This window comes from Leuciscus leuciscus (genome assembly GCF_965113295.1).
Source record: "Leuciscus leuciscus genome assembly, chromosome: 5".
In the NCBI taxonomy this organism is placed as follows: domain Eukaryota; kingdom Metazoa; phylum Chordata; class Actinopteri; order Cypriniformes; family Leuciscidae; genus Leuciscus; species Leuciscus leuciscus.
The window spans coordinates 27,143,014-27,157,546 of NC_138729.1; the positions used below are offsets into that span (position 1 = coordinate 27,143,014).

General features: G+C 36.6%; 1 protein-coding gene across 1 annotated transcript in view; it reads right to left on the reverse strand.

The window, feature by feature from the left end:
- bmp2k (BMP2 inducible kinase) overlaps nucleotides 1–14,533 on the reverse strand; it is a 41,742-nt gene that overhangs the window by 7,829 nt on the left and 19,380 nt on the right. Inside the window, exons 5-15 of the mRNA XM_082168745.1 lie at nucleotides 13,909–14,030; nucleotides 12,692–12,773; nucleotides 11,693–11,825; nucleotides 11,023–11,126; nucleotides 10,232–10,311; nucleotides 9,992–10,140; nucleotides 9,698–9,888; nucleotides 5,760–5,888; nucleotides 4,731–4,882; nucleotides 1,107–1,264; nucleotides 763–882 (exon numbers count right to left, since the gene is read on the reverse strand). Of these exons, the coding sequence (XP_082024871.1) occupies nucleotides 763–882; nucleotides 1,107–1,264; nucleotides 4,731–4,882; nucleotides 5,760–5,888; nucleotides 9,698–9,888; nucleotides 9,992–10,140; nucleotides 10,232–10,311; nucleotides 11,023–11,126; nucleotides 11,693–11,825; nucleotides 12,692–12,773; nucleotides 13,909–14,030 (1,420 nt within the window). The remainder of the gene's footprint in view (nucleotides 1–762; nucleotides 883–1,106; nucleotides 1,265–4,730; nucleotides 4,883–5,759; nucleotides 5,889–9,697; nucleotides 9,889–9,991; nucleotides 10,141–10,231; nucleotides 10,312–11,022; nucleotides 11,127–11,692; nucleotides 11,826–12,691; nucleotides 12,774–13,908; nucleotides 14,031–14,533) is intronic.

Here is a 14,533-nt window from a genome sequence, read left to right on the forward strand (position 1 = left end):
ACTATATAAGAGTTAGCCCAAACTATTAAAACTAAATTATTCAAATGATTAAAAAAAAGATGCAGATGTGAAGAGATTTAAAACTATAATATTGCAAGTGCACAGACAAACAAAAGTTAAAGCTTAAAAAAGAAAATGCAAATAATAAAAGAAAAAGAAAAACACATGGCATCAGCAAAAAGCATAAAGCTGTGGTTTTGTGAAGTACAGTATAAATAAATCCCTAGAAGAAAAAAAAAACACTTCAAACCACCGTATCATGCGAGTCTATATTTCTTATCTCTTATAGTTTTCAAATGTATTATTTGCATTACTTTATAATCTGCAAATTCTCTCTATTTCTATGCTTGCATTTTACTATTGACTATTTCCAGCCTGTCTTATCTATATATAATATCTAAATCTATGTATGTACCAGATATATAGTGTCTTATTAAATTCTTATCTTATGAACAGTGAGAAATAGAATCAAAAACAGTTTTCTAAGTTTGTTGAAATGACAAGCTTGTAACTGTCTAAATGTACTGTATATATTTAAAGTGGTTAAATGAATAAATGGTAACATTGATTCTGTTTGTCTCTGTTTGTCTCCAGATGTGACAGTGATATGTGGTGTAGAGGCGCCACATCCAGCGAGCAGAGAGACAGAAAGAGGTTCGGGAAGAGCAGGAATAGGGGAGCACAGATTTGAGGAGAGGGGAGGAGGACGTTAAACAGGGAACTTTGGTGAGGGTCCTTTTTGAGCCGGCTGCTAGAACTTGCCTGCGTTGGCCAGGAAGGGCACAGAGCCAAACGGATCCTCAGGGACTGAGGGCTGCAGTACCGGCTGCTGTCTGTCTATGCTGCTGGCCTCCATGCTGACAGATCGCTCTACTGGCTTTTCTGTGGGGAACAACAGTAGCAGACACACAGAAAGTGTTAATGTAGCAATAAAGCAGGATGCGTATGCCCTCTGCTGGAGAGGGTGTAGAATACAAGAAGAGTATAGATGTATGGATGCAATTCTAAAACGGACTCAAAGAAAGAGATGGAGAGAACTGCACTGAAAGCCACTGTGACATTTAAAATGCTCATGATCTAACAAAAAGACACACAGAGACACTTGCTTGCTCTTAGAAGGTCAAATTCTCGATCGAGAAGCTCTTCTTCTGTGAGTTTGGAGAAATTGTCTTCTCCAAATGGGTTCCATCCAGACATATCAGGAGGGTTATTGACAGTCTGAGGAGAAGGGCTCAGGACCTCCACAGTGGACACTGGGTTTCTACTACAACAGAAAAAGGAAAAATGCCATGTAAATAGTTGTACATGGTCATTAATACTTATAACGCATACGGAGACACTCACACATATACACTATATATATATATATATATTAGGGGTGGAACGGTACATGTATTCGTATTGAACCGAGACGGTACGGGCGTCACGGTTCGGTGCATGAATACACACGGAGAATACATGGTATAAAAATAAATAAAACTCGCGTGCAAATTAATTAATGTAATGCGGAACTACTGTTAGATACGCGGGTTCTTTAGGGACACCTAATCTGTAGCTCCGCCTTAGCTCTGAAGCTCCGTGGCTATAACTTATGGGCTATAATCATAGACATAATATCTATGGCTATAATCATAGACAGGCTATAATGGACAGGCTGCGATGTCAAGTTTGCAATGCTGGAATATGTTGTGTGTGTGCCTGCGTGCGTGCGTGCGTGTGTGTGTGTGTGTGTGTGTGTGTGTGTGTGTGTGTGTGTTCAGAGAGGCGCGGGCGCGATTGAACAATGGAAACATAAAAACATACTCATTTTGTTCATTGGACATCATTCAAACTGCAAAGTGTTACTTATATTTGTGTACACTCGCAATAAAACAACATTGTGCTTTTGTCAAACTGTAACCTTTACTGTCACCCAACACAGTGAGTAAGTTACACATTCTACATTGATTAAAAGAAAATCAAATTTGTTTTTAATGGTAGTATTATTTTATACAGAAATAAATAATTTATAATTCAGATGAGAATAAAGTTAGTGTTATTAAAATTAAGGAAAACAAATATATTGATCTGAAATATAGCAAATTAATTTTAAATTCATTCAGGTACAATTACCAAACATATCTCAAGGTCTTTTTGTCTTTTTATTAATTTAATTAATAAACTAATTATATAAAACTATTGGCAATGCACTACAAATAAACTAGTTCTATGCATTTACTTTATTAATAAAACTTATTTAAAGAGACATTTATTTTCCTTTGGTGGAACAGCCTACACAGACATGCACAATAAAAAAAAAAAAATGCCTTCTACATTTTTGTTTTGCTTTTCCCTCCATTGTACCGAACTCGTACCGAACCGTGATGTCTGAACCGAGGTATGAACCGAACCGTGACTTCTGTGTACCGTTCCACCCCTAATATATATATATATATATATATATATATATATATATAAATAAATAAATAAATAAATAAAACATACATACCACACACATACATGTATATTTTCTTTTTCTTTGTCTTCCATTGTTAAAAGTGCTTTTTGTGTGTAGCAGTGCTATTCAAACTACTCTGATTACACACTACCGTTCAAAAGTTTGGGGTCAGTAAGATTAATAGAAATTATTACATGGCGCTGTGGATACTTGATTCTGATTGGTCAATCGCACCATCCAGCGGTATGTTATTCCCCGTTGTAACAATCACTGAAAACAGATAACAGGCTCATCCGGGTTACTGAAGTCTATATATGAAGCGCTATACGCTTGCTAGGAAAGTTTTTTCTTCGTGGAAGTTTAACGTTTGGTGAGCTAATAAAATATTAAAACTAAATTATAAAATAACTGTACACAAAATGTTGATTTGACTATGTTATCCAGTACCGTGGACTCGCTCTCTCGTTTCATACAAAGCAGCTGCTGCCATTTTGCGCCTATTGTTATGCATGCGGTTCGATTATAAGATAACAGGTGCGATTTTAAAACAGTTTTATCTCAAATCAAAATCTCTTATCCCCATAATTATTTATGACGCGAAATGCCGTGTACTAAGTGGTATGACTGTACCGTATCCCTTAAATCTCTGTCAGTTTGAACTTGCCTCTTGCGAACAACTGATTTCTTTGTGGAAGCTTTGCATTTAAAGACCCAATAAAATATTGCGACTTGGATCAATATTTTGTGTCTAATTATTTACGTATGTGGCAAGTAGCCGTGTAATAAGCGTGATAATGTACATCCAGCTGGTTGTAATCTCAGAATAAACCCCTAATGTACATCCAGCCGGTTGTCATCTCAGAATAAACCTCTAATCACAATGTCGGTTACAATGTACATTATTCCTTACTTAATTTAATGCGTCTTAGTTGAATAAAAGTTAAGAAAAAGTGAGAGTAATAGACAAACAAAAGATATCTATCTCAAATAAATGCTGGACTTTTTCAGAATCCTGAAAAAAATAAGGATCATGTGACACTGAAGACTGGAGTAATGACTGCTGAAAACTCAGCTTTGCCATCACATGAGTAAATTACATTTTAAAATGTGTTCAAATAGAACAGTTATTTTAAATTGTATTAATACTTCATAATATTAATGTTTTTACTGTTTTTTTTTTTTTTTATCAAATATATATATTCTGGGTAAGAGAATAAGAGATTTATTTTAAAAAATAAATAAAAAATCTTACTCGCCCCAAACTTTTGAATGGTACTGTAATATTTATTCTGCTGCGAAATTCTATGACTAGGATTGGATATCGCTTGGAATTTTAACCGTTTCGACTACTTATCGATTCCAATTCTTATCGATTCCTGATTTCGATTACAATAAGGTAAAAAAAAAAAAACCCACACAAAAACGTATATATCATTCACGTTTATTCTTATTGAAAAACATTTAATTTTAGCTGAATACCATACACAAAATTCAACAGGCTAAAGAACACTTACACAAGGAACTTTTGCCTATGGTTTAAATATACCATAGCAAAAACTAGCCTAACTAACATTAATTTAAAAAGAACAAATAAACTAATTAAAAAAAAAGTGTTATAAGATTTTCAGGTATTCAGGTACAGAAACTGTAATCAAATGTAAAATAACACTATACTTTATAAATAAAATATACATTACAATATAGTTACAAAAGATATTCAGTCAAGAACAGAGAGCAAATTTTCTCTTTGTCTTTTATTGTTTTATTAATATTATTATTATAGTGACTGCTGTCATTTTAAGAGCTGGACAGATCCAGTATACTGTTACACAAGTTTTCTTTGTCATCTTTTTATGTTCACTTATGACATAACCGACTGTTTACGAGGATATTTTGACATATTTTTGAGTGTATTTGTCCGTTCAAGTGCAAAAAGATGCGGAAGAGAACTCAGTTCAGTATCGCGCAGAATACAGTATGAGAGGCAGCTTTCTGCGCACGTGCTTTGGCCCTTTTTTCTCTGCTGTACACATCCAGAGTCTTCTTGCACTTGAATGGTTTAAAATCACTTTCTGTGCAGAAAAACGCTGCACGGGTCTTCTTGCGCTTGGATGGTTTAAAGTCATATTAAAATGCATACAAAGGAATCGATAAGAGAAATTGAAATGCGCGTCTTATTGAATCCCAGGTTTTTGGAATTTTAGTACCTCGATACTCAACCCTATCTATGACAGTACCAAAATGGCGAACTAAGACAAAAATCTACATCAGTAATAATGTCCAAGGTGCTTGCCTGATGTTAGTGAAGGGGGTCTCTACTGGAGAAGGTGCGGCAGGGTTATAGGTGCTCAGCGGGGCCTGGAACTCCAGTGGGGAGATATAGGGCAACTGCTGGACTGGAGCACACTGCTGCTGCTGAACAAAGGCCTGCTGGTACTGATGCATCTGTAAGACAGGCAAAAGAACTTCGTCAAACTAGTAACCTACAGCACATAGGCCTGTTGTTGTGTGCTAGTGCTCAGAACTTCACTTTGACAATATACAAGGGACATGAAAGTAGAACGAATCTCACACCGCAGTTATAATATTATTGCAGAATTTGTTGTGTTGCTAGGATAATTGTTGCAATGGACTATCCTAGAGGAAGCTTTAAGATAAACTGCAAGTAACTCAAATCGATTTCACGTTCATTTTGTGATAATGGCTGTTCATCATCACTTACTTAACTTTCCACTTAACATAAAAGTGTGCTTTCTCCATACAAAATGACCATGGAGTACACAGGGAAAGAGAAACACAGACAGAAAGAGCGCCAGAGAGGCCTTTGAATTTCTCTACAGTGTAATTGCCTCATATGTTACAATTTAACACAGAGAATCGGTCGATTTCACTACACCATTCAATCCCCTGATGGTTTTGCATGGAGCAGATTGCATCTGAAATTAAACAGATGGTAACCATTCGGTGGAAAATGAGCTAAAAATTGCTCCGCCTTAACATTATGTATTTAGCGAAAGTCAGTTAGCAACATTTCCTAACATATACAATTCAAAGAAATTATTGACGGTTATGATTGGGCAACATTCACTTGGATGGAGAAACAGTTTGGCACCGCTTCAGTGAGTGAGTGGGGCCAAATGTGTAAGGCAAAGACAGTCTAATTTCAGACTTCAAAGAATTTTTTTAAATACAATATACAACATAACCTACTGACATACACATAGTGGATAAATTTACCTTCTCAATGCAGTTTACATTCTTTCATGTCATTAAAAGCAAACAAATGGCCCTGCCACTAATGTTGCGGGTGTATCCGTCTCACCAGGGCAGTGTAGTGAGCCTGCTGTTGCTGCTGGGATTGATATATGGGCTGCTGCTGCATCATCATCTGCTGCTGAAGCATATGCTGCTGCTGCTGCATCTGAAGACTCTGTTGCATGGCCTGATGATACTGCCAGAGGGAGAGGGAGAGGGAGAGGGAGAGGGAGAGGGAGAGGGAGAGGGAGAGGGAGAGGGAGAGGGAGAGGGAGAGGGAGAGGGAGAGGGAGAGGGAGAGGGAGAGGGAGAGGGAGAGGGAGAGGGAGAGAGAGAGGGAGAGAGAGAGACAGACAGACAGAGGACAGTCGTCATGAGCGTGGGAGTTTAATTTATGCTTCTCAATATGTTCACTAACACAGTGCTATCATAGGGTTTATACCATCACACGGTACAAACCTACAACATCATACATTTAAAAATCAGGGCAGCAGGCTTGAACTCAAGACAACAGGACATTTAACACGGAGTGATCACAACACTGCCAATTTCTTTGCAATTGGAATGAGCACTAGACTGGCAGAGAGTGATTCAATATGCAAATGTTTCCTTTAAACAGCATTTTGCAGTGAATAAGAAAAGCACTGATTAATTAAATTCAGCATGAAATCAAATTTGACACTATTTACTTTGTTAGCGCACATTATTAGTCTTGTGAACAATTACCTTAGTCTATTAATAACAACCCGTGCACAGACATTTTTTTTGTCATGGTAATCTTTCATCAAAATCTGAAAATTTGCTTCCGGTCTAGAATGGCTCTTTGATGACGCCAGTTTGACGACTTGGGTAGAATATCCTTAACAATTCCCCTCCACCTGTCATTCTGAATGAGCAAGAGATGGAGAGGAAGTGCACTAAAATAAAACCCCTACCTTCTATTCAATATTCTATTTCAACTGGAAATACCTCACACTACTAAAATAGTAGTTTAATCGGTTGCAACTTCCAGTTCACGTGGACTAAAAGGTGCAATTCACCGCTGGGAAGATGTGATTTTAATCAAACTTGGCTGTCTATGCAGTAGAAACATGGGGGAAAAAATGTATCCTTGCTAAATCACTAGAGAAAAAGGGATGCGCATGTAAGTAAAATAATGACAAATGTTTTTGAAACAAAAAAGCTTGTTGAATTGCACTACTTGAAAAAATATGTATTGCATTAACCATGCTTGCATTTTAATGCATTATATTTTAATGCATTAATGCATACTGGAGGACCCCCTTGAAAACGAGATGTTTCATCTCAAGGGGTTAATCCTCGCAATAAAGATATGTTAATATATATATATATATATATATATATATATTTATAGGGCTTGCATTTTTATGGGCTGAAATTCAACATGGTTGTATATTTAAGCTGTGAATATTTCTATTTCTAGCTCTTTCAAATTTCACTTCCAAAATGTTCATTCTGTTTAAAAATACAACCTATAATATTTGACAGGCAATTTTCAGGCCATTTTATTTCGCTTTACAATTCGCTTCCATAAATTCAGTGGCTCAAATTCAACAGCAAATTCAACATGGCATATCCAGAAACTGCAAGAATATCAATAGATTGCCGATTCATAATCTCCATTTGCTTGTATTCGATCTCACCAGCAGGGGGTGCAAGCGGCTGTTGACGAAGACTAGAGCAACGGGTGAGAGAGTCATTCATTAATAAAAACTGATTTACAGAAATGGAGCAAGCGGTCAGTATTTGTGATGATTATCAGGGCCAGTATATATATGGAAAAGCTGATAAAGACACAAAAGCTGTGTTTACATTTAACTCTTCACAGTTACTTTTGTACATGTAAGCAGCTTTCTCTACCATGAACGAGATTATAATGTTATTCCCTGATGCAGATGTAAGAATTGAGAAATTATAAAATGCTGGGCAGTCTGGTTGAGGAACGACCACTCCCAGAGAAGACAAAGCACCTTTCTCGAAATTAACATTTGACTCTCTCTTGAGAAACTAGCATCCTGAGTCAATCATCTCCCCCATGTTGTCGCTCTCTCTCTCACGCTGAGATCACCAGATATTCACCCAAAAATCTATATGGTTTAATGTGAATAATTATCATATAGTTTTATACATGTTTGGAAACATTTGAAATGTCTGGTACAAATGTCTCTTTCCCAAAGAAGTAAACCAAAAGGTAATAAAGTTCTTTCATGTATCAGCATCAGCATTATGACATCAGCATTATGTATTTTTCTAAATGTCGGGTTTAACCTACATCTTTGACTCTTTATCTCTGAGCATTTGATGTTATTGTATTGATTATCTTTGAATTATTGGCATGATACATTTACCTGACATAATAAATTGTTACATTTGATTTTATTCCAACTGACTCTGAAATTGTTTTCCCAAGTAGATTAAACGGATTCGTATGTTACCGCAAGTTTTGCGTCAGATTATTGACGACTAATATTTGGCACTAATTCAAGTGTACGTGGTTCGCATGAACCAATGCTTGACCAATCTAAATTTGGGTGTGTCTTACCTCTGTTTTAATTTAATGTTACTTTAGATAAGTATACGTGGGAAACCACGGCATGGCCAATCCAAAGCTATTATAAGAGAAGTAATGTTGGTAAACTTTTATCTGTAATAGTGGCCATACCTCTGCCTGAAGTAAACGTTACTTTAATTTCAAGTGTATACAATCACGGGGGCTATACCAAAGTATCTTTGATTGTGTAAGCATGAATGCGACCAATCTCAGGTATATAGCCAATTACCTCTGTTTGGTGACCAAAACTGACGAGCTTGTGATCGTGAGACCCGCATTAAGCAGAAGGCGTGAGGACCTCAGAGCGACATAGCTTCCTAATATGAATGGGTAAAATATAAGTAAAGAGTTATATAGAACAATCAAATGTATTGTTAAACTATTAAATAATTGACCAATAACCAATTGGCAATATAACCTAAATTCGAGGTCGTGATAAAATGGAGTCAGATAAAAGCTTAAATGGAATTAAATTACTTTGCCACGCGGAAAGACAGTAACAGTAACGCGCAGAGACCTTCACCCATTTTCTTTTTGTAATTATACATCAAAATGTCATAACTTCTTGTTCCGGTGAAACAAAAGACTTCTATCTGGTAATATATGCCAGACTTCTCCAATAATTTAACCAACTTTAACCCTGCCCATTTCCTACAATCGACTGTAATCTTTCATCCAATCAAAAAACGAAGGACAGAACCAATCCTTGACAGAATCCAATCCAACCAATGACAGAATCCTACATTCTTTTTTTCTTGATAATCCATTTATCGTATGTACGTCATAATACGGCCGAAAAGATCTACTTGTTTCATTGTGACGTAGAGATATGCATGATTAACCAGAGAACCAGCAGTTGTGCATTGATAGTCAAATTAAAAACGCACACGCTACTGGTGTGTGTAGCGCTTCAATGACAAGAGACAATACTGACAGATGTATTATTGTGGATTTACAGAGTATATTATAAATCACAGATTTGAGCTGTTTCTGGATGTAATACCAATCAAATTAATGTTCTCAAACTAGGAAGTCATTCCTTAAAAACAAAATAAAAAATTTGTGTTTTATGTTTATCAGACAACTAAAATTGCTGAACGTAAACTGTTCCACCATATTCTTGGTGGTTTATCATGTGTAAACAAAGTAGTCATCATGTGCTCATCAGAAGACCACAATGTTTGATCCAAAAAAGAACCAACTGACTGTCATAGAAGGTCACAACACACAAAAACTATTTATGCCACTGCGATTTTCCGCAATTACTTAACTGGGTCAACAAAAATAAAACATGCATCTGATGCAGATATGAACCCTGGAATCTGCGCTTGTGCCTAAAGAGTCATTTTTAAAGATCTGCAGGAAATTGGTTTAAACATATCTTCAAAGAATCTTCCTGAACACTGGTCTTGACCTCCTGAGTCACTCATTACCTGTTGCATGTACTGCAGCTGCTGTGCAGTGACTTGCTGTTGGTGGTGGATATTGTGCTGTTGCTGCTGCTGTTGTTGTTGATGATGTAGCTGTTGTAGTCGAAGGTCACCAGGCTGGAGTTGCTGTAACACTCTGTTCTGTTGACTGTTACTCGGCATCTGCGCCACCGACTGCTGCCCATTTCCAGGAGCTGAGACAGGCACACATTTCTTATTTCTTAGCTTATTTCTCCAGAGGAAAAAAAAATACAGAACACAGACCATATTTAAGAAAACATGGATTATATTGTTCACCTTTCTGGCCGTTGCCAACCGTATCTGAGGATACAGTCATTTTCACAGGAGTTACAGAGCTGGACAAGGGCAAAACATTAGTATTTGCAGCTTTGGGTCTTTGCCTGGGTGCGATTGATGTTTCTGTTGGTCCAACTGAATCTGTTATTCTAATGGAAAAAAGAAATGAAAAAATGCTACTTGAATTGTTTGTTGAATTCAAATAATCTGAAAGCAACACACAAAGCTCTAATATGTTACCTGGCTTTTGTCAGGCTCTTCTTAGCAGCAATATCACTAGCAGTAAGTGGATCCGGCAATGAGGTGGGAAGGGGAGAGCTCTGTGTGGCAGAAAAAGAAAAACCTCTAAATTACAATTCTGAATCATACTAGGGTAATAACAAAAATAACTATCAATTCAATTAACTTCCCATGTCTGTCCATATTTGTGTATCCGATTAGAATCTGATCTAAATGATTGATTATCCTTACTGTGTATCGCAACTGTTCAGATCTGATTCGTGTGTTTGTCGTGGTGCTCTTTGGTTTTTTAGAATATCTGTATTGGTCTCTATGGCAATGATGTTGTGTAGGTGTGTCAATGCCAAAAAAACAACAACAATACAGTTTGCAGTACAGTAGTTGTCTTATGTCAACATGTGGTCTCGTAGGAGGCTGGAATGTGCAGCTTTATTCACTGCTGCCATCAATTCAAAGAGTTGTGTAGACCAGGCTGACTAGCAATATACTGTCATTTTCTCCTCAACCTGCACTTTGCAACACAACCTTGTTTCTGCAACAACTTTCAGCATGTTTCCTACAACAACACCTGACATGTTTACATTTTATGTGGCATGAGAAAGCATTGAAATCTGAGCAGTCGGACATGTGATTTGAATAGGATTTCAAAACACATGATTGTAATGCATTTTTTTAAATTCTATTTCATGTAATTTTTCTAAATTCTAAATAGAATTGGATTACAGTCGGATAAGCACAAAAATCGAATTTGGACTGACAGTCTGAACAAGGCTTATGTGTGAGTAACTTACAAAAAGATTTGGCACTGGACACTCCTTTCCAGCTAACCGAAAGGCAAAGTAAGAAACTTGATAGATGTCAGGTCTCTTTTCTTGATCAGGCTCTAACATGTATCCTGTGTGAAAGAAAGAAAATGTCCGTTATCATTTATCAGATGAGGGTGCTTGCATTCAATTTCAAAATAAATGCATGTTCAGGAACAGAAGCGAAAAACTAAATTCAGTCATTCATATCAAATTGAAAACAGCACATATGAACACTTATAATACTTTCACGGTGCCTGGAAAATGATTACGGAATTGTCATTTTTGGATGAACAACCCCTTTAATGTAGAAATATATAAACAATCATATACACTCCGATTCTAACCAGCCCAATCATATGCCAAGCAATGGGAACCTTTCTAAAAATATATATATCTTCCTTTATGTTTCAAGAAAGTCATACAAGTTTGGAATGACCTAAGAGTGGGGAAATTACAGAATTTTAACTTTCGGGTGAATTATCTCTAAGTCAAGAGGAGTTGTGACAAGTGTGCAGTACCTCAATAATACCAGGGGGTGGAGCTATTGTTTAGCTTAATTTCAAAACTCCACCACAGCCTGTGTACATACACCCACATTAAACCATCTTACACAAAATCATTTCAAATCTCTTGGGAATATTTGAAAGCTGCTTACTTATTAAACAGTGCAACTTAGAGGAGAATTTTGAACCGTCCGGAACAGCAAAGGTTCCGTCACATATGGCAACTTGACTCTCCCCAAATGGAAGTGTGAAGAAACACAGCTTGTACAACAAGCATCCAAGCGCCTGGGAAAGAGAGAAAACAAGAAACTGTAATTCCACACAAAGACATTCAATACATCAGGTTTCACTTCTCTAATAATTAAATACTGCACTGTGACAACACTTATAATGGCTGACAGCTGCTGTTTCATACAGGATGAATTCTGAGAATCTTTTCTATTTTCAGACGGAACAAATGGGCAGGAAGTATTGTCATACATTTCCTCTTCCTACCCGAGCAAGTTCTGACACGATGACCATGAACTGCTACCATCTGCACTGGTGAAATGTATCACAATGTGAGCTTTCCACTGAAGGAGCTTCATGGGAACTGGCCCTTTCTTTTCTATTCAGTCCAGCATTTGTTTGGAAGGAAGAGCTGTGAAATAAGGCTAAGCTATTTACCTTTTACAGCATGTCAAGTTAAAGAGGAAGTTTGCCTTCATGAGGCCCTCATTCCTGTCTTTACAACACTGGAAACTCTTTTCTTTACTGCTTTCCATCAGGCCCACATGCACATAACACCGCTCCTCAGCTCTAGTAAACATGTCTAAAATATGTCTGACTGCATCTTGTTACAGTATAACTTGAACAAAATCTACTCATTTCTACACCAGTGCACCTTGATACATGCCTAAATGTTTCATGATGCAAAAAAGGATCAACTTTGAAACAAAGCCAGGATTTCAAGGATAGCTGTAAAAGCACACCCCTGAGAGCCCTCATTTATGGAGGAAAGCAGTTTCTCATCTGTGTCAGTCTGACCAAACCAGCTCTCCAGCTTGTTTCTGTGTTGGAGATTGACATGGGAGGGAATGAAAGAGAATGACTGGGTGGAGGTGAGGGAGAGAGAGAGAGTGAGAGTGAGTGTGAGCGTGTCCATTGCCTACCCAGATATCGGCCTTTGTGGTGATGGCTTTCCCTTGGTACAAGTTAATCATCTCTGGGGCGCGGTATGACAGAGTCGTGTACCTAAGCAGAGAATAATGAAAACAATGGAAGGTTTAAAAGCACTAACTTTCTGGCACCAGGACAAGTAACAAAAAATTACATCTAGACAAGCTTAACACATTTTGTAAATTCCTTTATATTACATGGACAAAATGCAAATTTGCTGCACATACAAGCTTCGAGACGGAGCAAATCGAATACTGCTCGGAGGAAACGCCCATATTCTGTTATTTTGTCTACTGCAATATGCATAAGCGTGATACACTCTCTAGAACTACAATGCTCATCTCACACACACGGGGTCAGTTTTTTAAAGAACATTTTTTAAAGGCATTTATAATGTTACAGATGATTTTTATTTCAAATCAATGCTGTTTTTTTTAAACTTTCTATTCATCAAAGAATCCTGATTTTTTTTTTTTATCACAGTTTCAACAAAAATGTTAAGCAACACAACTGATTTTAATATTGATAATTAGAAATGTTTCTTGAGTGCCAAATCAACATATTAGAATCATTTCTAAAGGATCATGTGACACTAAAGACTGGAGTAATGATGCTGAAAAATCAGCTTTCCTGTCACAGAAATAATTTACATTTTAAAATATATTAAAATAAACCGTTATTTTAAATTGTAATATTTCAAAATATTACTGTTTTTACTGCATATAAAAATTTTTTTATAAAAAAAAGGCAGCCTTGGTGACCATAAGAGACTTATAAAAAGTTCTTACCAACCCCAAAATTTTTAACGGTAGCGTACAATCGCTTGTATAATACCCCATTTCTGGACAGGGAAGGGAAGGGTTTCAATTTAATTTGTCATTAAATTATCTATAAAGTAATATCACTTAAACAGTAACTCTGATCTTATGGTGTAAATATAACAATTAACATTACTTTAATAGATACTAGTTTAGCAGTTAGATGAAAAGCAATCAATAATTACGTAATACATGTTACCGCATGTGTAATAATAATAATAAATAATAAATAGTAATAATTCCTCAAGCTTGGTGTTTTCCCAAATTCAGTGCAAGTAAAAAAACACATACCAAACCAAAAATTCTACCATGCTCAGAAAAAAAAAAGGAAAGTACTAGTTGTAAATTCCACTGTAATTCAGAACTCTCCACTGTACTGTAAAAAGTCTTACTTCTTGATCTCATCCTCCACAGCAGCTATACCATCTTTATGTGGAAGCAAAACTTTGTGTGTGGCACTTCCAAAATCACACAAGACGTAGTTTCCTTGGTCATTCAAGAGGAGGTTTTCTACCTGCGAGCACACACATTTGTTAGTCATCTTCGTTAATAGGTCCAACTACTGTAAATTCCGACAGTCAAGAGACAAAGGCAGGAGAGGAAGAAGGACATTTAGGCCATGTCCAATGAAGTCCTATATAGTGTTAATATTGGTACTGATGTTTTTTAAGCACAATAACCTTTCTCAGCATATTCTGCATACCAATATTCAACACGTCAATGACTTTTTGCCAGCTTTTAAAGGAGCAATCTTTAATTAAACAGCTCTAATCATGTGGCTACTTACACCACCCAAATGTTCAAATTTAATCAAGACAGTGTTAAAATACACAAAAAGTAGTAGTAAGGAGGTTGCAACTACTTCATTTGGAACATCTTGAGAACGTACTCCATGAACATTAATGCTTCTTGGAGTGGACAATCATGAGATCCTACCTTATATATGGTTTTCAACACAGTTATACTGCAAAAAAAGACAGACAAGGCTTAAGCCTAGTTCCAGACTAAAATGCATTG